This window comes from Cyprinodon tularosa, unplaced genomic scaffold, assembly GCF_016077235.1.
Source record: "Cyprinodon tularosa strain WSP-4 unplaced genomic scaffold, ASM1607723v1 ctg1630, whole genome shotgun sequence".
Taxonomy (NCBI): Eukaryota; Metazoa; Chordata; class Actinopteri; order Cyprinodontiformes; family Cyprinodontidae; genus Cyprinodon; species Cyprinodon tularosa.
Window position 1 is genome coordinate 22,858 of NW_024038468.1, and position 25,958 is coordinate 48,815.

The 25,958-nt window shown below is 43.3% G+C and overlaps 1 protein-coding gene across 1 annotated transcript; it reads right to left on the reverse strand.

Moving 5' to 3' along the window:
* Positions 1 to 1,121: 1,121 nt before the first annotated feature.
* LOC119780640 (synaptotagmin-11-like) lies at positions 1,122 to 13,151 on the reverse strand. The gene is made up of 4 exons (XM_038280744.1): positions 12,886 to 13,151; positions 5,166 to 6,085; positions 3,412 to 3,532; positions 1,122 to 1,536 (listed from the first exon to the last, which is right to left on the reverse strand). The coding sequence occupies exons 1-4, from the start codon at positions 12,917 to 12,919 to the stop codon at positions 1,226 to 1,228; spliced, it is 1,386 nt and encodes a 461-aa protein (XP_038136672.1). The 5' UTR covers positions 12,920 to 13,151; the 3' UTR covers positions 1,122 to 1,225.
* Positions 13,152 to 25,958: the final 12,807 nt, after the last annotated feature.

The following is a 25,958-nucleotide window of genomic DNA, read 5'->3' on the forward strand; positions in this document are numbered from 1 at the left end:
AATTCAAATCAAAATAATCAGACTGTTTTATTTAAATTTAAAAACTTTTTGTCACAGCAGTGGAAGGTCCAGAACCGCGGTCTGGACCGACCCGCTGCAGAGGCCCAGCTTCTGGTTCCGGTCCAGAACCAAACTGATCATAAACGTCGTCTTTTCTTCTGCCTCAGTTCTGATTATTCCCTCCTGATCCAGTCGCTCTGGTTCTGACTAATTCTGCAGCAAATGATCCGTTGGTCACAGAGGAGCAGAACCTGGTTCTGGTTCTGACTAGATTTGGTTCAGCAGAACCTACAGAGCCCAGAACATCTGGAAGCCGGTTCTGATTATTTAATAAAAGACGTTTGGTTCCGTTTGTACCTAAAGAACCGACCCAGACGCTGGTTCTGTTTATGCTGAGCCGGAGACCAGAACCACTGACAGGCGGCAGAACCTAAATTAAACAGTTTGGGTTTTTCAGAACCGCTTCAACTTTTCTCTCCAGAACAGAATTCTGGAAATTCAGAATCTGGAAACTGAACCGGGTCCAGTTCTACTGGGACACAGTCGACCCAAAGATGTGGAACTTATCCATCAGACCAGAACCGCAACAGAAAGTACCAGAGTGGCAGCAGATGGAAGCAAACAGCATCAGCAGAACCCGACTAACAGAACCGGACCAGCAGAACCGGACCGGCTGAGCAGAACCGGCCCGGTTCTGGTCCTCCGTCTCTGGGCCGGCCCATCTGGCCTCTACTTCAGTCTCCAGGACCAACATTTGGGACTAAAACGGGTCTCAGGATTCAGGTTCTGTCCGCATTAATTGGTTTAAACGGGTCGGAACCGTCCCTCAGGATCCTGGAAAGTTCTGGAGCAGGAGGAGCAGGGAGCATGCTGAGGGGCAGAACCAGAACCAGAACCAGGTTCTGACCGGGTTCTGATGGGGAGCGGTTAAATGCCGGGCGCTGCGTTAATGGGTCGGTACCGGTGGCTTAGGGGGAGAAGGGGGCGGGGTCTTCTTCTTCTGTATCTTAGCCCCGCCCCCTCTGAGGACGACAGGATCTTTTCTTCTTTTCTAAATGAAACTGCAGGAATTTTCTTCTTCTTTTGCAAACGTGATGAAGATGATGGACGACCTCGCCGTGTGTGTGTGCGCGGGGGGGGGGATGGTGAGCTGTACACTGAGTCTCTGTCTCCACTGGCGGAGTCCCAGCTGCTGGGAGCTGGTTTCTGCTCCTCCTCCTCCTCCTCAGTACTCGCTCAGGTTGTGCCACTTGGAGATCTGCCGGCGGGGGTTTTCACACACCTCCCTCCAGTGGGAGGCGCCGGAGGAGGAGGGGCTGTGGAGGCCCAGCAGCAGGCGGCCCAGCACCTCGTTCTTGGTGGTCCGGTCGAAGTCCACCACCAGGAACTCCACGGAGATCTCAGGGAGGAGCTCCGGAGGGATGTCGTAGATGAAGGACTCGTTGAAGACGGGGTTCAGCGTGCATTTCTTCACGTGGGTCTTCTTCTTGGCGATGCGCTTGCGGCCGTAGAAGACGTTCACCTTCACGTACGGATCTGAGAGCAGAAGAAGGATTTAAAAAACGTTGCTTTAAATAACGATTTATTAGCTTTACTGTATTTATGTCATGGTGGGCGGGACTATGGCGGTTCCCTCTGAGACGCAGTCATCTGATTGGCTGCTTTTTAACGGCTAACAGTAAGGAGGCATGCAGTGTGGCGCTGCTTCACCAGGGGGCGCCGCGGCAACAAGAGAAGAAAAATAAAATTCTGGTAAAAAAGTTCAGGGAAGATATTCAAAAAGATTAAACTCAAACCTTTATTTATCCATTAGAGCATCTAAAAATGTAAATAACGTCATAAACAGCGTCTGTAGTTTCCCTCCATCTCTTCCTGTTTCTCTCACATGAAATCTCTTTTTCAAACGACAATTCCAACGCCATCGGCCTCACAGCTGATTGACTGAAGGTTTTAATTAGTGGGCGGGGTGACGCTGACATGCAGCGTTTACAACATTCTTCATTTTGCAGCCGATGACGTTTTAGGTGGTGGAATAAATCTGTTCTGCTTCCTTTTGCAGCGATGGATTTTGGTCCTACCAATGAGCGCCAACGTCCTCGGCGTGAAACCCAAACCGCTGCCGTATGTCGCTCACCTGAAACTGCTGCTGTCGCCATGTTGCCTGTTGCTGCAGTTTGTGAGAAAATCATGCTGTTTGGAGAATGGATTCATGATGCGTTCAAAGTGTGTGGGGAAAAATAAAACCCTCAGTGATAAAGATGCAGACGGCTTAATGTCGTCATGGGAACCTGTACTCGATGGTTGATGGAGTCATTTTGTCGTACGTGGGAAAAACTCCAGAAACATCTATCATATTCAATATATCGCCCAGCAATACATCAGTAGCAGTATTAATACATTTAACAGTAATGTTAGAATATTTACTGTAAGGGTTAAAACAATTGATCAGATTAATCGATAATTGAAATAATCATCAGCTAAACCTTAAAGAAGCTTTTAAATTAAAAACCTTTCTGCTTGAGGAGTTCTGAGTAGAGCAGATTTTCCAGGCGTTTCCACGGTGGCGAGTCTGACAGTAGGATGAGCGACGCACGCAGCAGAGCGTGCCCGAGGAGAAATGGGCTCGTGCACGCTCTCACACACCTTTAAAGCTGAAGTCTGTAAGTTTTTAAAAATCACTTTTTGTCATATTGGCTAAAACTGTTGCCCAGACAGCAGTACATGTGATATGTAACCTGTGAAAAAAACTGCTTCAATTGGTCCCGCCTACTGCCTGTATTTCAATCTGGAAAGAATAATTCGGGACGAGTCAAAACAACCAATCACAGCCAGAGGAGCGTCTGATGGAGTGTCAATCACAGCTCACACACGCTGAATCCCCCCCCCCCCCCCCCCCCCCCTTCTGGTCGCATGCGGTAGCCGCGCAGATGCTGTGAGAGGGGTGGAGCTTGGAGGTGGGGCATGAGTGAAGCAGAGAGGGTGGGGGAGTGGAGTGAAACCTGTTTTTCTTCAAATTTTCAGTCGAAGTCTGCTCTCTCCTCAATGTTACAGACTGCAGCTTTAACTGACGTTCCCTTTTTTTAATTGGTAAAAATCCTCCATTATACCTTTAAATGCAAAATATTTCTATATATTTTCAAACTCTGCATACTTCCTGCTCTAAGTGGGTCGCTCTGTCTGCTAAAAGCATGTTTCTCTGTACTCCAGTTAACGATTAACAGATTAATTGTTGACGATAATTTCCATAATCAACTCAGGTTCAGTCCACGGATGGATAAAAAACATCTGCAGATCTACGATCAGGTCTGATTTTAGTCAAAGATGAAGATGTTTTAATAACTGATCCTGGTCTTTTATCCTCCCAGACGGTCCTCTTAGCTTTATTTTCAGGCTGGTTGTGGTGGTACTCACTGGCTGACAGGCCCGTCATGTCCATCTTGGGGAGGTGTCTGGCCTTCAGGACCACAACGCTGAGGCGATGAGACACGGGCTGGTAGGAGAGAGACGCCAGCAGCTCCCCGCGGCTCTCGCACTGAGAACAAGGAGAGAAAAACAGTAAACGTCAGCCTGAAGGGGGCGCCATAGTGAGCAGCCTGATGGGGGCGCCATGGCCACCAGCCTGATGGAGGCCCTGCAGCATAACCTACTGGCTGTGTCTGAACGTCCATCCTAACCCCTCCATGGAGCTCCATAGAGGCTCAACAATGCACCTTGGAAAGTAGTGACCATCCACGGCCACTAGATGAGCAGATATATTCTGAGATTCTCTGCAAGAGCGCTCTTTGCAAAGTATCATGGGATTTGTTTTGGGGCGAAAAAGAAGAAAGATGGCGCAGACAGCAAGGAAGGAGGCGGAGTCACGTGATCAACGAGGAGCGAGAAGCAGTGATGATCTGTCCGAACGGCTAGTTAACTGGGTCACGATAGAGCGATGGAGGGGTCAGAGGTCAGGGGTCAGGGCGGACGTTCAGGCCCTTTCTCAATTTACGTTCTTGAGCGTTCTGGTGACGCGTCATCAGCTTCAGACGCGAACGCCAGACTGAGAACATCTGGATGTTGTTCTCGCCCCGCCCTCTTTACCCAGCATGCATCACAGCAGACTTATCTGTTCCTGAGATTGACAGCTGTCCCAGCATGCACTGCAGCAGCAGCTTTCAATGGAGCGCTCCATTGGAAGCTAAAAGTTCTCTTCTCTGTTGCTGCTGTTCAATAAAAGTACGTTTTTATTCATTTGAGGCGAATATTATACTTTAAAGCGTCGCTATATGGAACATTTACCGATTTAATGCGTTATTAAAAAAACAATTTCTGAAGTTGAGAGCACCGCGACAACCAGTGGAGCTCCAAAGCTAACGGCAGCCAGGGCTAACGTTAGCCCGTCTGCAGCAGCTAGGGCTAACGTTAGCCCATCTGCAGCAGCTAGGGCTAACTTTAGCCCGTCTGCAGCAGCTAGGGCTAACGTTAGCCCATCTGCAGCAGCTAGGGCTAACTTTAGCCCGTCTGCAGCAGCTAGGGCTAACGTTAGCCCATCTGCAGCAGCTAGGGCTAACTTTAGCCCGTCTGCAGCAACCCTCTCTCTGCATAGCCGTGTGTGAAGGACCGCTGACTCTGATGGCGATAAATTTTGTTTTACTTAGCAAAAGGTTCATATTGATTTGTGTTTATCTGACTGTGTTCATTATTATTCCTCCACTAAATAAAATAAGTCATAATTTATTATTATCTATATTCTATTAATAACAGGAGGTGAAATGCAGCTCCAGACTAGCTTTAAATGTGGTGATGTCATCAGTACGCTGCTGTTCCAGTTGACCCAGATTTATTCTGTGTGTCCCGTTCTCCCCGGGTCCAGACTTTTCTGGGTTCTAGTCTAGAACAGACTTGGCGAGGACACGAGTCCGTCCTCACGTTCCTATGAAATGAGAAACGGTGTCAGACACAGTCTCTGTTTAAGAAGGACCGGGCCTGAGGCTCTGTTCTAGGAGGTTTCCATGACAACAATGAAACTTAATTCTATTCAGTTTATTTCTATAGCTCCAATTCACATCATGTCATCTCAGGTCACATTATAGATCCAGATCAACCAGATCATCCAGTCAGATTGATTCAAAGTTTTCTAAGGAAAACCAGCTGATTGCATCGACTCATTTTGAATCCTTCCTCACCTGCATGTTCCTCTTGGTGATCTGCTGGCTCAGGTGGACCCGGCCCGTGCTCGGGTCCACGCCCTTCAGCGGCACCACGGCCTCACCGATGACGTCGTCGCGGGCGAAGCGGTCGAAGCTGAGGACCAGGAAGTGCAGGGTGAGCTCAGGCAGCGCGCTGTAGGCCACGCCGTAGAAGGTGAAGGTCTCGTCAAAGATGGGGTCCAGCGTCTTCCTCAGCACGCGCGTCTTCACCCTGTGCTTCTTCTCGGGCAGGATGGTCATCTTCACGTAGGGGTCGGAGCTGCCGGCCTGCTCGTCCACGGCGGGGAGGCCCCGGGCCCCGACTACCGTCACCACCAGCGCCTTCTTGGGGAAGTTGTAATCCACGGTGAGGCTGAGGGAGCCCAGGTTGGGTTCCGGTTCTGGCTCGGAGGAGGCGGGGGTGAAAGGGGACGCCGTCTTGCTGCTGTTCTGGCTGCTGCTGGCCGAGCTGCTGTCCAGGCAGCAGTAGTCGGCGCGGACCGGAAGCGCCCGCTCCAGCCGGTTCTGGCCCGACCCGGACGGCAGGACCAGGTGACTCATCTGCAGCTGGCCGGGGACGTCCAGGATGTTGTTCTCTGCGTCCACCAGAACCATCCCCCTGCCTCCGGCGCCGCCGGCGGGGCAGCCGTCCCTGTCCGGTCGCTCGGCTCGTCGGACGCCGCGAACAATTCTCTTGCTGCCGCTGAGGGATTCTGGGTAAATGCTGATGCCCTTCAGCATATGGATGAACTTATAGGGCGGGTCCTCTGCATCGCAGTAGCGGTCGCCGTGCAGCTTGTAGCGCCCGGTGACCCGGAGGTAGCGGCGCTGACAGAACGACCAGAGCAGAACCAGAACCACCACCACCAGAACCAGAACACCGGCACCGAGGAAGCCCGCCAGCACCGGAGACATGGCTGAAACAGAGAGAGAGGGGAGATTGGAGCAGAACCCGGACAGAACCGCAGAGTTTAGAGGAATCTTTAACATTTATTCAATAATAAAAACCTTCGGTTCTATTGGACCTCCATAGAACCGGGGCGACTGGTTTGGGTCTAAATGGGTTTTTCTGGGTTCTTCAGGATCTTTAAGCTTCTGTGTGAATGGTTGTTGTTTCTGGCGGGGCTCCTAGGGGCCCTGGGCCATCTAAAACCTCCCACCTTATTTTCTGATGGTCAGCCATCATCTGGCAGACAGGAAGCAGGGAAAGGAGAAGCGTCTGATTGGTCCGCTGGGATGGACGCCATCTTCTCTATAAACATCTTAGGCCGGTTCTCCTCGTTTCAGAGCCAGAGGTTCAGTCCAGACCTGCCTCGCTGCCGTGAGCAGCCATCGGGCTTTTAGCTAGCAATGCGTACCGCATGCATTCTACGCCCTTTAATAATAATATTAGAAATTATGCCCTAATTTTCCAATGGAAACTTTGCTCAAATGTTGACATTTCAGAAGCAGCAGCTGCTGGAGTCGGAAACATTGACCTTTAGCTGCTGGACGCGCCGCATCGACCAATCAGAGAAGCTGATCTGGGAGCTGGCAGGGAGTCAGACTGAGCACTGCTGATGCAGAGCGCTATGATCACTCCTCTGTTTATTAAAAGTCGTAGGGAAGTCGTATTTAAAGTAAATCATTCTGGCTTAAACAGGTTTATAAATGTTCTCTTTATCAGGTTCTTTATTTTTTTTTATCCTGTCTTTAAATCTGTTTTTTTTTTCCGTTATCTTCTGCAGGCCAGTTAGTTCTACATCAGCCTGAACACCTAAATTCAGCCAATCATAAATCAATGTTCATCTGTCAATCAAATGTTTTCGGTCATGGCATCTTGATCCGTGTCACAGCTATAGGCCACGCCCCCCTCCTCATTTGCATAATGAGGCAGAAATTCAGACAGAAATGTAAAAACAGGCAGAAATAAAAAAATACAAAGGAAAAATAAACCAGACAAAAATACTATAACATGCACAAAAATAAGTAATAAATAAAAAAGTTGAAGATTATAATAGTAAATAAGGTTATTATAACAAAGGCAAATAAATAAAGAAGCTAATTAAAAGTTATATACATTTATGTCTCACTGTATAATTTGATTTCTACCTACATTTATTTGTTAATTGTATTTTTGGGGCAATTAATTGTGTGCTTATTTATTTATTGAGGGTTTATTTATTTCTTTATTCTTAAATATGGCAGAGTTGGTCCTCCATATTTGTCCTCCATATACGCATCGGTTGAAACCAGAATCCTTTCCTTTCCCATTGAGTTGCGTCCCAGTGTTCACGGGGATGGACGTCTGTGTCTTCGGCAGGCGTAGAGCTAACAGAACTGGCAGCGTTGCGAGGCAAGGGTCGTAGCGTTCCCTGAAATGTATCGTTTCTGATGCTACATTCACACCTAGAGCAGCGAAAACTAGCATGCTGCTTCATTTCTGATGCTCTTAGTTTAGTTCTGACGCGCGGCTGAAGCATCTTTGCTGCTCTAGCTGCGCGGCGGTAAAGTGGGTCTGATGCGCGGTGGGCGGAGCTACCCTATCCTTTCCCTGCCTGGAACAATGCCGGCTATATTAGCTGTGATCAGCGGGTAGAAAGTAGTTAGAATCTATGTTGAAGTGAGAAAGCCCTCCTGAAAACATGGTCTGTGCAGTCAGTTCATCCAGATTACCATCCTGCCTTCAAAGATTATTTCTCTGTGGGAGCCGCTCAGACCCCCACGTACCGGCGCTGCGCTGTCACTGGGAATCCCCAGCAGCAGCTGCCTCAGGCCCGCTCGCCTCTTGGGGGTTTTCCCCTCCTGTTGGTGGCGGCTGGAAGTAGATGTTAGCGTTTTTCAGGTCTGTGCTACAAACTGCAGGCAGCAGGATAATAAAAGCCAACATATTCTGCCGGCAGGTTTCTACATTCGAAGTTAATTTAAGCTGCTCCTGCTGCTCTAAACGCGCTGCAGGACCTTTTGCTGCTCCTTGATGCGCGTCAATCGTTGACTTTATATGGAAACCAGCTGCTTCTGCTGTTTTAGTTTTAATTCACCAATTTAGTGCTACTTGGTCCCAATGGAATTTCCCATTGGGAACCTACTAGCACTAAGGCTACGTTCACACTGCAGGCCTTAATGCTCAATTCCGATTTTTTTGTGAAATCGGATTTTTTTGCGTGTCCGTTCACACTTCCAAGTATATGCGACTTGTATGTGATCTACTGTGTGAACTGAAAGCGTTCAACCGAAGTGTCCCGCATGCGCACTCGAGGACGCGATGACGTCACATGTAGCAAGCGTCCTCAGTGTTTGTGGAAGTAAACATGACTCGTAATACCGCAGCGTATATTGCGTTCTTTAAGTCCTTCTCCAACAGGAGCAGGCACATTACGAACGGAATCTTTTTAAGAAGATCAAAAAGAAAGAGAGGTTCCGGTAAGACCCTTCGAGTTTGATCTGAATCGAGCTATCTTTCCAAATATGAATTAAGCAACCTCACTTTCTCTCCATTGACTGCTCTCTGTGTTATCTTCCGCAATGGTTGTTAGTTTTTCCTGCCTCTGCTTAGTAGGACGCAGATTAGTAACGTTTAGTAACATTTGTCAAGTATAAATGACGTGTAGGTCGGATGAATGCGACCTGGCCGTACAGACACAGGTCGCATTTGAAAAGATCAGATACGTATCGGATTCAGGACCACATATCCAAGTGGTCTGGGTCGCATTTGAAAAAATCCGATCCGTGTCGTTCAGACTGTCATAAAAAGATCAGATACAGGTCACATATGGGCAAAAAAATCGGAATTGGGTCACTTCAGGCTGCAGTGTGAACGTAGCCTAAGTTGCTAACTGGTTAGCAAGATGCTTCCCACAAACCGGAAGGCTCGCAACCAAACCTGCTTGTGAGCCTTCCGCCATAACAGTCCCGCCCCCTTGATAATCGACCAATCTCATTCACACTATTGACTCGTGTAAAGTCGGGAACCACTCGGGAGAATTGGAAAAAGCAACGTTTGGAACAGCCGCTTCCCTACAACTTTAAAGCCTAAATTAACTTAAAATGTAGAAACCTGCCGGCAGAATATGTTCGCTATTATTATTATCTGCCGTTTGCCGCCTCCTTCTTCTTCTGCGTTAACTATTAGAGCTGATGTAACGAGTACATTTCTGTGAGATCAATAAAGTCAATCAATCAAAAACAATCAAAACAAATTCCAGGAAATTCTACGGAAGAGGATTAGGGCCACTGAAAAAAAAAATAAAGGTTAACTGATTTTAATAATTTCTTTCAGTTTAATATGGGAAAAAAGTCAGAATTCTGACTTAAATCTCAGAATGTTGGATCTTAATGTAGATGGGCTCCATGAAGGCAGAGATGTGGAGCACTCAGCTTCACTGACAAAGATGTGAGATGTTTGAGGCGGCCAGTGACTCATTGGTGGAAAATGATGGAATTAGGCAACTTTTTACGTGCCCTAATTAACGGAGGAACAGAAGGTGATTAAAACCAGAGAGCTAGTCTCTAAAACAGACATGGCTATGGCTTGATGCTAACACGTTTGTTAGCTGTCAGAATTCTGAGAAAAAAGTCAGAATTCTGACTTTTTTCCCATGTTAGACTGAAAGTCCAGTGGATTGATTTGAACTTTTTTCAAATGCCAGAGTATTTTAGAGCACTTTGCTGTAGTGAGCTGATCCCTGGCTGAGGAAGAGGAGGAGGAGAAGAGGAGGAGGAGAAGAGGCCTTTGTTTGCAGCAAACAGAGCAGCATTGTTGTCCTGATGAGTCCCAGGAGACGCTCTGACGCAGCTTCACCGAGCGCCGCCGCCGTCTGACCGCAGAATGCAGAGAATCTGAAGCTTCAGACCAACCATAGTTCAACACCTTAAACCAGAACGCTCCACTTTAAGGGGAAGAAATGTGGCGCAGCAGATTTGCTGCTTGGCTGCAATCATTCTGCTCCCAGAAGACCAGGGGAGCGGCGGCCATTAACGCCTCCTTCCTCCTGCTTCCGGCTTTCATTCAGACTCAGAGGATGATGTCCTGTTTGGACAGAGCTGGAGGCAGATCGGCTCGGTGCTCGGCAACGCACACACAGGCGCATGCATGCAGGGGGGGGGTCTAACAGTCCGCTGGGTTCGATGATCTCCAAGGATTCCCTTTTTTAATCCCACATCTTCTTTTGATTTAGCATAAAATAAAACTCCTGAAGTTCCAGATGGGAAATAATGTTTTTCCAAAACGATCTGATCCAGACGCCTGGATCCTTTTCAGAAGCTGATTGTTCAGAAACCGGCAGCAGATTTTCACACACCTTACATCTGAAAACTGGAAACCATTTTTCCTCATCTGTGGAGGAAACTGGCAGGTGGAGCAGCCAGCAGGGGGCGTCAGGCTGCAGTTACCATGCCGACTCAGTGCCTCCAGTTTAATGGCTTCAGAGATGGAGGCAGTTAATGGGATGGATCAAATGTTATCACAAACAAGCAGCTTTTTCAGTCTGAGTGGTTGCAGCCAGGGGCCAAAGGAAGCCAGGGGCCCCTGTAGAACGCCTCCTCTCATGGCCCCTCAACTGGAAGCATAATACATGGCAGTAATGAATATCTAGGCCAGTATTTCTTGACTGAGTGTCTTTCAGCTAACCTGGCAGGAGTCAGATTGATGAGTTCTGTTATCAATCTAAGATGGCTGCCATTCAGTCAGTCCCTGAAAAGGAGGGACGTTTAGTAAAATACTACCAGCTGATTGGGTGACGTACCAGCTAGAACCCGCCTCCCATAATACGCTTTCATCTACAAATAAACAAAGTGCTTGTTTTTAAACAAGAAACCGACAGCTGAGTCCTCCAGAGACACCCTGTCTACTTTTAAGGCTAGGCTTAAAACTTTCCTTTTTGATAAAGCTTCTAGTTAGAGTGGCTCAGGTTATCCTGATCTATCTCTATAGTTCTGCTGCTATAGGCTTAGACTGCTGGAGGACATAGGGACCCCTTTTTCATCATTCTGCTTCATTCTATCTCTATTCTCCCACTCTGCAGAATCTGTTAGTTCAATCTCTAACGTTCTGCTCTCTCTGCTTTTTCTCATAGTAGCTTCATCTGGTCTGTTCCTGTTTGGCTGTGACTCCATCCTGGAGAAAAATATCAGCTGTGCTGCTGCCATCAACACCTTTGTTTCTAGATGTTGGAGCTTGGCCTGTTTTCCAGTGTAGTCCTGTTTCTCTGACTGTGACTAACTGGATGTGCTCTCTTCATCCTCTGACATGGGAGCTGGCTCGGAGCTCGTCTGCCTGGCTGTGTGTTTCCTGGACGGGGCCGCCTGTGGAGCTGGTTGACAGTTGCCTTTTGTATCTATGCTTCTTTTTCTATGTCTGCTTCTGTCTCCTTGAACCCCAGTGGGCCTCAGCAGATGGCCGCTCACACTGAGCCTGGTTCTGCTGGAGGTTTCTTCCTGTTCAAAGGGAGTTTTTCCTCTCCACTGTCGCTACAAGCATGCTTAGTGTGAGGGATTGCTGAAGAGTCAATGAGTCGATGCAATCAGCTGGTTTTCCTTAGATAGAAAACTTTGAATCAATCTGACTGGATGATCTGGTTGATCTGGATCTATAAAGTGACCTGAGATGACATGATGTGAATTGGAGCTATAGAAATAGACTGAATAGAATCCAGCGTAGCTATGTTTGTTATGCCAAAGAAAGGCCCTTCTGACTGTCGTCATTCCTAGTTGTCCCGCCCACAAAAAAACGCAGCTGGCAGCTCATTGGTCGGACGGATTAGTGGGAATCTTTCAAGATGGATTTGATGTGAGACTAAAAAACTTAGATCTCCCTAATCCAGATTCCAGCGAGGGTTAATGTTCAGCAGGTAGATTAGATAGTTTACCAAAAGGATAAGATTATTATTTATGTTTAAAAAAACTCCATCAAAGTTTTTCAACTTTATAATAAGTAATTAGGAATACCTACTAATTAAATGTGAAGATCATCTTATTAACATATTTTAAGAGCTTTTTATTTTGTTGATCAGTTTCTGCAGTTTAAATCAATTTAAATCAGTGTCGCACTTTTGGCCAAATTCATATTTAATTTTTCCGATTTTCTTCAGCAATTATTTAGAAATTAAATTCAGCTTTAAACGTCAGGATTAGAGTTTCAATCTGTTCGCTCAGGGTCTAGAATTCATTCATCTAGAAACGATAAACTGCTGCTGCTGCTTGGTCTCTTTATTATTTTGATTTATTTTCCCCTCATGAGGCCTTCTGGAACCGGTTCTGGATCAGGCCACCGAACCGGACCGGACAGGACCGGACCGGACCGGGACAGAGATGTTTTCTCAGGACAGATGCTGCCCGTTCTCTGTCGCAGGGATCAGACATGACGTCAGCCCCTACCCACCCGTTACTGGCACGCGCGCGCACGCACCGGAACGCGCCCTGTTTTTATCACTATTGTTGTGGCTTTGATTGGCAGCCGTGGGCGAGATTCTAAAGGATGATCACGTCACAATTAAAATAATATTCAATCATTAATTTAACATCCAAAGATAATTAATCTGTTCCTCAATATTCCGTCCAGATTACAGCTAATCCGGCCTTTAACAGGTCTGAACCGATCCGCTCTAATCATGTTAATATTACTGATGATAAATCAAAGCGGATTTAGGCCCAGATTTCTGACCCTTTTCCCCAGAAACAGCTGCTGCCTTCAGCGCTGATCATCCGGATGATGATGACAGAGAGGCAGAGTTCTGCTCACCATAGGCGGGTCCCAGCTCCATGATGTCCGCCATTTTGAGGCTGAGAGCAGCTTTGGACGCGAAGCAGCGCAGAGATGGAGGAGAACAGACTCCCACTTCACATCCGCACCGGAGGGGAAGCAGCGGGGAGGAATCCGCGGAAACACGCCTGTGATCCCGGGGAGGAAGCCTTCATGGGTCGCTCCGCTCGTTCCGCTTCGGTCGGTCTGATGCTGGGATGCGGGAGGATGCGGGAGGATTCGGGGAGTCTGCGCGGAGCAGCCCGAGATGAGACTGCACCAAGATCGTCTGCAACAGAAGATGGCTCACTGCGAAGATTCTTTCTCTGAGGGAAAACTGAAGCCTTTACAGATCTTAGAGATGTAGATAAAGTTTATTCTTATCAGTTGTTTATATTTTAACCACAGACTTGTTTACTGAAGAATTAACAAGAAACAGTGTTTTTAGAATTTACAAATTAGTATTAACTTGCATCACTGATAACAGAAACTGTAATTTGCATAAATTATATATGGATTCATTTTTACCTCATTAAGAAGTTAATAGAGACAAACGCATAAAAAAATAATTGGACTGTTATTGTTTTTCATTTTTGTATATAAATAAAGACTTGCCTTCTTTCACATTCTGCTCCATTTAATTTTATTATCTTAAATTGGGACAAAACCTAGAATAGATAATGGATGTTAACATTTCTATATCTGTAGAATGGGTCTCTTTATGTGTTGTCTTCTCGGTTCAGAGGGCCCCCTGCCTGTCTTTGCCTAGGGCCCAAAATTTCCTAAATCCGCCCCTGGACCGTTTGGATTCCAAAGGTTGTGAGTTCGAGCCCCACAAACTGGCTCTCTGGGTCCCTGAGCAAAGACCATTAAAGATCGCAAAACGCAATGTCCTCAACACCCTATATAAATTTAAAATTACAGCTTTATGGGGTTCCAATAGTGCCAAAAAATGTTTATGTGCACCTGTACACGTAATGGACATGTGGAAAGTATTCATGTTATTCCGTCAGTATAAATCCTGCTGCTTTCCTTCCCTTTGGTATAAGTTAGAGGATCAAATTCAGCTTTTCACTCCAGTAAAAGTAACATTTTTAAAACTGCTTAACGTATATAAGTGAAAGTAATGCGGGAACAATATTAAGGCCAGAAGCTTTACTGCTCTAATCTAATAAAGGAACATTTTTCTACAATTCTGGATGATAACTTCCTTAGACTTCATTGTCTTAGTTTTATAGCTAATGTTCACAGAGTCACATTTAACTTTGAATCATCTTGATAAACTATTTATTTTGGTTTGTGGTGAGCAACAAGTGGGGGCAGCACCGAGTCCAACCACATAGAAATGAATTGTCTGGATGAAACTTATTATTTTGATGGTTTCTTATGTTTTTTAAATAGGACAAAATGAAAATGAACTTAAATAAAACAAAAGGAGTCTATATTTAAAATGTAAAGATTAAAAACTTTTTCTTTTAACGCCTCCGTTAATGTGTAGATATCTACATAGAGATGTAACATATTTATGTAGATATTTTGGCTGTATCTCTAGTGTGCTTATGTCTATCTAAGATTAATGAAGGAGCATCTTTTGTGTTGATGTTTGTCTCTGATGGGTTGAATCCGTTAAACTTACAGACATTAGCAGCTCCTGCACATCTAACTTATTCACCTTATAGAGACATAAGTACCTAACAAATACAGCTGAACTACATATAATAGAACTCAGCAATTCATCAAACTTTCTGTTTATGTTTTAATTTTTTGGAAATTGACATTTTCCCCACTAATGGAGTCTTTGGGCTTCCATAGCTCAGAGTGACGTCAGATAAAATATCTCACTGAGTGATAACAACAGCTCAACATTTAGAGTGTTAAATTTCATTACTGTGAGACACGATTGTTTTACAGCATGAGTTTGTTGCCCTTTGAATTAATTGGTGTTTTTTATTAGAAATTTTAAGTAAGAAGAAAAAAAAAGATAGAAAATATTATTAGATCAGACTTCAAATCGATTTTAAAGTCATATTAACCAACTCTAACATTAACAGTAAAAAAGTATCAAGAATTAACCAGAACTAGAGACTTGAATAAACTAATTACATATACGTCATACATAGACACAGACATGTGTACAGATTTTTGGCACTAATAGAGTCCCGTATAAAGGCTCCATTTGCTTATTTTTCTGTCTGCTTCTGTCTCCTTGAACCCCAGTGGGCCTCAGCAGATGGCCGCTCACACTGAGCCTGGTTCTGCTGGAGGTTTCTTCCTGTTCAAAGGGAGTTTTTCCTCTCCACTGTCGCTACAAGCATGCTTAGTGTGAGGGATTGCTGAAGAGTCAATGAGTCGATGCAATCAGCTGGTTTTCCTTAGATAGAAAACTTTGAATCAATCTGACTGGATGATCTGGTGAACTGGAAAGTGACCTGAGATGACATGATGTGAATTGGAGCTATAGAAATAAACTGAATAGAATAGAATTTGAAGCTCAGCCTAGAAACCAGGAGGAACCAGTTTAGACATGTGTGTCGAGCAGATTGGTCACATGTTTAGTTGTAGGCTGTGATGTCATCCCACTATGGAAAACTTCAGCTAAAATCAGTCTCCAAATTACGGAAGAGGATTAGGGCCACTGAAAAAAAAAAAAAGTTAACAGATTTTTATTATTTTATTTCAGTTTAACATGGGAAAAAAGAAAGAATTCTGACTTTTTTCTCAGAATTCTGACATTAAAGTCAGAATTCTGACTTTTTTCCCATGTTAAACTGAAATAAAATAATAAAAATCAGTTAACTTTTTTTTATTTTTTCAGTGGCCCTAATCCTCTTCCGTACAAAATCCCAAAGTGAGAAAGTCTTCAGAAATCTAATCAGAGTGAGACCTCTCTCTGCTTCCTCTTTTCTTCCTGAAATGGTCCTCTATGTGGGGGAGGCTCCGCCCCCTTTGTGGCCTCTCAGTTAGATAATGATCAGGAAGTGTCCTTATATGCCCATGAGTAGAATGTAAGGTTTATCTCACTTTATTTTTATTATCTTAAATTAACAAAAAACATAAAAAAATAAAATAAAATAAAGCAGAATTAAAGACTCAAAGCAGCCAAATAACCATCAGGATGACCATGTTATTTCTTTAAGGCTTTAGAGAAGCCGAGTGAAACTAACAACTACCAAAAATCTTCAAACATTCAAAGATCAGATGTGTGATGTCACAGAGTAAATTCATTAGATGATAAAATACGTTGCTGATGCTTCATGTACGTAACGCTTCCCAGTGGAGAGCAGGAAGTCGCGCCGCTGGTCTGGAGCAGCAGAGATGAAAAATTCCTGATTCCTGGAGATGGAAAACTGGTCTCCTTCATCAGGAATATTATTAGGCTCAATGAATCTGTGGCTCTTTATTCCCCCCACAGATCATCTCTGCAGGACAGAAGAGGAAGGAGGAAACAGGCAGACAGAGCAGAACCAGAACCTGAGCACATCTGGACATATCAGAGCATTTCTTATGAAGAAGACATTTCATCTCTGCTCTGGTATCTGCTGATCTATGCTGCTCTTCCAGAGAGACTCATAGCTGGAGCTGCTGGTCAGGAGTTTTTTTTTAACTTATTTTTTATTTAATCTTTTATTTTGAAAGGTAATTTACAGACCAGCTTCCATCAGGATGGAAGTATGAGCAGGAATAACAGGATCCAGTCTGGGATTCCTGGTCAGGACGTCTCCAGCTGCGGCTGCCTCTCTGCTGCTCCTTTAACATGGATCCCACATTTATCGACTTATTAACAGAAAATCAGATGCTGATGGTTTATAAATAACCAGAAAACAAACAGGTGTGATCAGATGGCAGCAGCAAAGCTTTATTTGCTTCTAGAATGATATTTTCTAGAAACCAGACCTTTACATCTTTTTAAATGGACGCTGGTTTCCCTCTGTGCTGCTGCACTTCCTGTAGAGGTAGCAGTTCCCAGTGATGTACACCTTCCCCCCCTCCCCGCTGGTCTCCAGGTTTGGGTCCAGCATGTATCTGTCCTCCTGTCTCACAGCGAGCGGACTCCACAGTCCGTCCTCCTCCATCAGCTGCAGCTCCGTCTCCAGATGAGTCCTGAACTCTTGTTCTGCTGAGCTGCTGTGGTTCCCTCTGGCCAAACAGATGAAGCCTCCTGCATGAGGAGCACAGCTGAGTCATGATTTGGATCCGTCTGTTCTGACCTTGCTGCTCTTTACCGGCTGTGATGGAAAACAGGAGGAATCTCTGGGAGCGTTTCAAAGCAGCCAAACCCCAATAGAAGCTCCTTCAGATCAGCGCTGCAGCGACTCTACATGTCGCTCAATAAACTGACACAATATAATGTAGCCGTTACCGTGGAAACCGACTGCAGGAAGTGCAAAGCTAGCCTATCTGGATTTATTCACTGGATCGCTGATTGTCTATTGGTAGCACGGGGTGGAAGTCAAGCCACCGGCCGCCATATTGGTACTCCCTAGTTAGAGTGGTCAGAATGTAAACAATCCGTGTGTTGCAGCATCAAACAACGATGATGTTCTCATTTTCAGGGGGACTTTTAAAATAAAGATAAATTCATCACTTTGTCAGACTGGCTGTTTCATAGCATCAGTAGATTAACTTTAACTTAGAATAAAAAAATAGGCCCATCACATTTTGTAGTCATTATGAAGTCTATAAATCATCTAATATAACATATTATACAAATTCATCAAAATAAAATTAATTTGTTAATGGAGCAAAAATAATACAGATGAGCCAAAATGTGATAAATTGATGATGAACATGTGATATAAATGAATTGATGACATTGATATGTAAATATATCTGATAACTAGAAAAAAAACTACACATATATATATATATATATATATATATATATATATATATATATATATATATATATATATATATATATATATATATATATATATATATTTTTTTTTTTTTTTTTTTAGTTTATTTTTATCTTTGATTTTATTGACCACATGATTTTTATGGTTGATTTTTATCTTTGATTTTATTTGCACTGTGTAGCACTTTGAGATTTTTCTTAATGAAAAGTGCGGTACAAAATTGGATTTATTATTATTATTATTATTTATATATATATTATATAGGGGTCAAATGTCAAGTTGTTTTTTTTTCCTTCAATATATCATCCAATGGATTTTAGCACCTCACTTTTTCAAATGAGATATACAACAAAATTCCTACATAAACATTTCTCAGTGAATGACTTTCTATTTCCTCTACTTTCTATTTTCTAACTTTAGACCCAATGTCAGTGTCTAACTCAGTCAGTGTCTTCCAGTCAGTCTGAGATAGCCAGACTAATGTTAGTCTGCAGACTAAACTATAGGATCCATCGGCTATAGATGGATTTATTGCTTAGTTCATCCACTGACTGGGAAATTACCAGTGGAAAGTCTTCCTGCAGACAGAAAACTGCTGGTTTTAGCAGCCAGATGCTGCACAGGGAGGGATTTTTATTTCGTGTCTCTGTGGAAGTGGGGAGTACCAAGATGGCGGCCGGTGGCTTCACTTTTTTCGGCCAATCAGCAATCCAGTGAATAAATAGAGATCAGCTCTGGGCTGTTTAAAGCAACTGATAACAGCCAAACCTTTCATTGTTCACTCCTTTAATTTATCTGTAATATCAGTAATATTTCATTTTATAAAAACTAAACTTATTAAACAGAATTACAGTTTTCGTGAAAGTTAAACCTTCATAGTAGTTCATAAATGTCCAGGATAAAGCCACAATTAAAGCATGTTTATAGAAAGTGTCACCTAGAAAAGACTTTAGGAAAGGCTCAGAGGCTCAGCAGGAACAGCAGGCCGACTGGAAAACGTTTCATTATTTAACAGAAAAAGAAGCGGTTGATGAAAGAAGAAACATTCATAGAGGTCACGTGGATTAAATGTTTGGACTTTTTTATTGTCAGAATTCTGAGATTAAAGTCAGAATACTGAGCAAAAAGTCAGAATTATGAGAAAAAAGTTAGAATTATGAGATTAAAGTCAGCATTCTGACTTTTTTCCCATACTAAACTGAAATAAAATTTAAAAATCAGTTAACTTATTTTTTTTTTCTGTGGCCCTAATCCTCTTCCGTATTTGCAATTGCAAACTCTACCAACATTATTTGTAGCCTATGTGGTCGTCCTCACGTTATCTGTCATTGACTTGGGCTACAGTGTAAAACTTTCAGAATCAGAATCAGGTTTATTGCCATTGTTGGTGAAGGAGTTCACAAACTAGGAATTTTTTATGGTACAATCGTGCAACATGAAACATATAATATGGAATAGGTAAATAAAATTATAAAAATATCTAAAAACTGTGGGTATACGTCATGCAATAAAATAGACTAATGTATACACTTAAGATAAAAAAATATGGATACAAAACATAAAAAGTAAAATAGCATCTTACAAGGAGACAACTAGTTTATCAGGTGACCAGTCGGCAAAATGCGTGTTTGGTGCTGCTGAATGAGACATTTTAATGCACAACAAAATGATTCTGCTTGATCTGTATATTACCTGGCTAATGGGGCACGGGAGAAGCAGCCTGTCAGCGACCGTTCCTGCTATCTGAAAACTGCTATGATGCTGCGCATCTGGCATGCCCTGCGGGCGACCGAGCGAGTTCACGTGACAAAGGAAGAGAGAGAGGCTGGTCGGGTGTGCGCAAGTAGGTCGGTCATTTCGGGGCATTGTTTCAGTCGTTTTTAATGGCTCAGGTTTTCAAAAGATCATTTCAAAACCGACCTCAGTAAAATCTTAATAATATTAATAATAATAATAAAAAAAAACGAGTTTCAAAAGGGCATTTTCTTTGATAGAGGGCAAACTTCCTAGTGCTTTAGCACCACCTAGTGTCTATGTGTGCACGCCCCTGGGTGACCAGATTTGGGAATGGAATACAACTGACTAAGCTTCATCAGGCTAAAGTAGTAAAACAATTTCACAAAGAATTTGAGAGTCAGTGGGTCACATGACCTGGAAGCTATTGAAGAAAAGTCCCAACTTTTGTCTTTAAAAATATCTTAAAAATTAAAAATAGCTTAAAATTGCATGAAAGCAATGTGCCTTACATATGTTATCTATTAGCACGACTTTATATTAGTTTGATCTTAGCTGGTCAGAAGAGAAGGAATTTATTGATTTTTATTTCTCAAGAGTCCTTGGTTCAAAGATTTGTTGACGGCCCCTGAATGCACCACGGCGTGTGTGAGGAGGGAGCCGCTGAGAGACGCTGGCCGACATCAGAGGCCCTCAGTCGGATCAACCGGTTGCTGGATCCCGCTGACCAAGTGGAGCTTGGATATCCGACATTCAACTTCAACCCAACTTCACTGCCGTGCTGACGGCTCGGTTCTGCTGCTCTGTAGGCGACCAACATCCTGGACAATTCTGAAATTCCCCCGGACATTTTTTTAGGTATGAAAAGCAGGACATGTCCAGGAAAAAGCGGACGTCTGGTCGCCCTACATACATATATATTTAAATCTTTTTCATGAAATGATTTTGTTCTACAGACTGTAACTGGGGTTCTTCATAGATCTTCATACAATCTCTGCCCAGCTGTTCTACAGCATGGTAAAGCATGAATCATTCTGAGGGACGGCATGCTGATGTGTGATGCTGGTTCCCCTCCTCCTCCATCCACAGATGATGCGTTGATCAGAGCTCTGGGAGATGAGAATGATTTTAGATCCTAGTTCTGCTCTAAACTGAATCCATCCTCCATCTGCTGATTTCCTCTGTTCTCTGAAGAACATCTGCAGCTGTAGTGAAGATAAACTGTCCACCTCTGGACTCTGCTAGCCGTGTTGGAGATTTTATTTTGGGGTATCAGAGTGAGGGTGGTTCACTTTGGCTGCAGACCACATTTTAAATGGAATTGACGCTTTTTGTTAAAATAATTTTTTTTTCGCCATTTTGCTTTTCTCTCTCACATCAAATCCCAATAAAATACCATAAATTTGTTGTTAGAACATAAAAAAATGTTAAAAAGTGTGTAAGAGCTTCAGTGTCTGTGGATGAAACTATCTCACCAGCTTAGCAACCATTCCAGAGCCACAGGCCACATCCAGAACCTGAAGCTTCTGACGGTCTCCAGAGAAGTTGGCAACCAGAATGTCCATGAGAAGATGAGCAGATCGTAATTCCAGGGTTCCAAAAAAGTCCTGCAGGAGTCAAATGAACAACAATGACCATCTGGGTTATATCTAAGTCAAATAATATTTTTCTATAACCACTAATTCACAGAACATCATCTGAAGGTTTTAGGGCCTGCACATCTCCTGGGCGGATCATTCCTAGTTTCTGTGATATTCCAGATTTAAAAGAACCTCAGCAGTCAGAGCAACGATGAAAGGATGAAAGGTCAGTCTAACCTGATCCATCCCAGGTATCCCTGATGGAATTCAGTTTGTTTGTTGTGGCTTTAAATCATTAACTAATGCTGCTGATTGTGAGCTCATTACATTTTTTTGTAATTATCTCCACTTTGTAATCCTTACGTTTTAAAAAGTTGTTAGTCTTACTGTGGCTGCCCACGTGTGCGTTAAAGTCCCCGAGTAGAACGATGGAGTCCTCAGTTGGAGCGCCATCTAGTTCCCCTCTCGTTGCTCTTGGCTTCAGTTTAATGCAAGGGTTTGATTTCCACTTTGGTAGGGACATTATTGCTCCTAAGTTTCATTAATGTCATTTTACCCATGCATGCTTTTTATGCTTGACGTGAGCATCAGGGTGCATTTCGTTTAAAGAGAAAAGCAGCATTTCTTGCTACATTTATATTAATTTTATAAGCACTACACACACTACATGTTGTTTATCAATGTTTGAAGTGTCACCGTCTCTGATGAATCTGGAATTAGGACTTTTTTCCACTTTGAAAAGGTTTGCATTTTAACCTACCAGTGACTAAGACAGAAGGTAAATACGTTCCTGTTTAAACAAATATAGTCTAAATATGCCCGTTATATGTGGATTTATCCTGTATTTTCTTTTGAATATATATAATTGTGCAAAGGTAAACAGGTGAAACACTCTTATTTTTTTAAATACTCTCTCTGTATCATGAAACAACGCAAAATAACACATTCAAGGAACGCAAATACATTTATTGTATTTACATTTAGTAGCATCAAAAAAACAACCCTCAGAATGAGACTAAATTTATTCCAATATAAAATCACTTTTAACAATTATTAAAAGAAAATATATCACCATCTTGTCAGTAATGTAATAATATCCTAAATAAACAGCCAGATTCAAGCATTTTTACCAAACACTAATGTTTGTAATAATTACCTTATGGACTGTGTAGAAATCTATATAAAATAAAATCTATGTAAATATTGTTCCTCTGTTTGTTATTGGCTTTATCCTATTTCTAAAAATAGAAATAGTCAAAGAAATACCAATATTATGTGGATAATTATACTTTCTAAACAAAAAATATCAGATGTTTAGGCGCCATCCTGTGTTGTTATATAAAATAAATAACACCTGCTATTTATAGCTGAACTGCCTCAAAGGGTCATAAAATTAAAACATTAATTGCAATGAAGTATTGTTAAAAGGAAAACCCTCACATTTTCTTTTTCAGTCGACTGTGGCTAAGAATCAGCAATCAGCAGCTTTCGCCTGTTTTAGTGTAGATAGAATTAAGTTTTTTTTCCCATTAGGACTAGATTCGTAGATTCGATATTAATTGAAGTAAGTAGCGTGAATAAAATTCTTATTTCGTGCTCCAAGCACGCACACACGCATATGGACTAGAAAACAGCCAATCAGGGAGAGAGAAGGCGGAACTTGAGGCAGAACAACCAATGAGAGTGGAGCTAAACAGCACAGTTACTGATTTAAAGAACAGGACTCTGATGGAGCGGCAGCAGCAGCTACTGAGCTGCGGAGCTGCGAGAGAAAAAGAATTGGCTGAATTTTAAATTATAAACATGTTATTCAAATCGAATTATTGGTAGAGACAATTAGGCCGGTCCAAAATGTTGGTAGGGACATGTCCCTATGCAAACCTACACCCATGGTTTAATGCAGAGGTCAGGGATTAACGGACTGCGGTCCAGATCCGGATCCCCCTGCTGGCTAATCCGGACCCAACCTGATTTAAAACATTTATAAATTACCGCATGTTGTCTGACATCAGTGTCTAAACGTTACTGCGCCGCTTCTCCTGTTACCCAGAAATCCCTCCGCTCCGCCCCCCCAGTGCTCCGCCCCCCCAGCGCTCCGCCCCCCAGCGCTCCGCCCCCCCAGCGCTCCGCTCCGCCCCGCCAGCGCTCCGCCCCGCAGCATCCAGACCTCCTGCTCAAGGCAAAGCCTCCAGCCTCCGCTGTTCCTCCGTATCGCTGCGCTCTGACTGATCCTCGGAGCTCGAGGAGAGCATGCGCCATATTATTTTTAAAAAAATAAATAGGAGCAAAACATGCAGAAATGAAGGCTTAATTTAATCTGACAGATTAAATAATCCCCATCAGCATCCAGCAGATGTTCAGTTTCTGATGGAGAGGAGAAATCTGCTTCCTGGTCTGTTGAAGGACCAATAGTTTGCATCCAATCTTTGAAATAAACGCTGTTAGTTTTTGGAAATGTAGAAGAATTATAGTTACTGATGGCCACCGCCTGATCAAACCAATCAGTCTGAAATAGGTGGTGTCTGTAGAAGAAGTGATGTTTTATGGGATCTTCCTGCAGTGGGCCAGCAGGATGTTCTGCTCTTCTGGACTCACCATCCTTTCATGGTTCAGAGAAGTTCCTGCTGCTCACAGCTTGACCAGAACCATTGGAGATGAACGGCTTTCGTTAGAATCAGGTTTGCTGGAGCTGAACGGGCTTAACCTCCAGAGGACCAGGGTGAGAACGGCTGGGCGAAAGGAAAGGGTTTAAACTGTTTGAAAAAAGAAATGATCTGCTAAATTACCAGGGAAACGATCAGCTATTGTTGATGTCCGGTGTTTATTCAGAGGAAAACATATTCCAAGGTTCTGCACAGAGTGGATAAACTAGTTCTTAGGTTAAGGAAGCAAATACTTTGTTATATGAAGCCAAGTCCGTCATCTGAAATGTGTCTTTTGCTTTTTCTCAGGTTATCTTTTTATCAAACTGTTTAAAAGGGACAAAAGAAAGCAGAACCGGAGGAAAGTAATTCTGGAATGAACACCTTTTCACAGCATTTTCATCATTTCATTTTAATCTGGGTTTAGGTTCTGTCGCTCTAGCAGAGCTCCTGCGGCTCCTCGTGTTTTGGACCTCCCTGTTCATACGTTTCTGCCCGGTCATTGTAGAACTTCACTATCTGCTCAGAACCGAATCCTTTGCTCTTCACTTCATCCAGGTGTCTCCTGAAGTCGGACATGATGAGGAGTTGATGCCGACCTGCAGGCATCAGAGTGAATGAATCTAGTTGGGATATGATGGGATGGAAATGCTCTTTGGTGCTGCGTCTGATCCTTGTTGCACATCAGTTTTCAATGTTCAGCCCTTTAATTTAATCAGTTTCTGTTGTCTAAATTCAGCCAAATTATACACTGGAAAAAATAAAAATCTAGATAAGTCATTTTTCCTTAAAATATGTGCATTTGTTCTTGAATTGAGGAGGTAAAAGAGAAATTTTGCCAATGGAACAAGACAATTTACATTTAAAATAAGGAAACACAACTGCATTGAATTATTTCAAGTGCATTTTATTTAAGTATCTGAGTAAAAATACTCATTCCATTCATCATCATCTCACTTACCTACTCAAAATAAGGGTAAATACACTTAATTTATTACATTTTTACTTATTTCTAGATAGTTTTTCCAGTGTAGGAACACGTCCCTTTGGTAGGAAGCAGTCTGCATGACTCTCCAGTTCAATGCATTCTGATGTAAACCTTCGCAAACTCCTCAGTTACCTTAAAAAGCTTATGGTCCGTCTTTGTTCCTGTCAGTCTTCAGGTCAGGCAGTCAGTAGAGTGAAGGAGGCCCTAACATAGTCATCTCTGTGTTCCTAGATGTAGAGGCATTTCTAGAGCTGGTGACTGACTGGTTAGACCTGTCCCTGCTGGCCTCATTATGATCCTCACAGAACAGGATGTCATTCTGACTCACAGCAGACCGTCTCAGATCCCATGAAGACAGCCAAGGTCTTAGAAATATCTTAGATCTTTCTAATAGTTGGGCTAAGATCAGATTTTAAAAAGTTTCAGTTTATCTGAACCAGTTTCTGTAAAGATGATAGAAACGGACGTTGTTATTAAAGTTGCGTTTGAATGATGTAGAGATAATGTCATGATTTAATTAATGATCTGACCCAAATGCAGAAGACCAAACAGGTTTATTTAGTTGGATGAGGTGAGTCCAGTGCTTTTCTGAACACTGTCAAACCAGAACTGGAAAGTGAGGAGAAGACACTGCGGTTAGTTCAGGCTCAGTGGGAAATTAGATTCTTTGACTTGAAGAGGAGGAATAGGTTGCAGACTCACGTTTCCAGAAAAAGGTGTCTTTAATTGAATCCGGTTGGTGTGGGATGTTCCAGTGATTGTCTTGTTCGATGGAGGGCGGACAGGGTTTACCCGGATTGCGAATGTTCCTTGGTGAACGGAGAAGCTGACTGCCACTTAGATTTCCTGCGGTACTTGAACGGGTTATTGTGGAGATGAATCCCCTGCTCAGAGAGAAGCCCCAGACAATCCTTGGGGGAAAAAGGTTGATCCAAACCACAAACTTGAATCCTCAGCTCAGTTTGGTGCTCAGAGAATCCTTCCAGGGAGAGAAGGTCCGAAACATCCAGTTTGCAGGATGATTTACTGCCGAGAGGCAAAGACAAAAACAGCGAGGTTAAAACTCAGGGAGACAAAAATTCTATTTGACTCAGCAAAACTAAGCTTGGCTAGAGTACACAACTGGCAAACACTCTGGAGTCGAGGTAGTGGCAGTCAGCAGCTTAAAGGAATAGTACACCCAAAACATGATTAGCCTTCATTTTCTACTCCCCCCCATGCTGAACAACACTCTGGAGTACTTTTTTGATATCTCAAATGCATCTGGAGA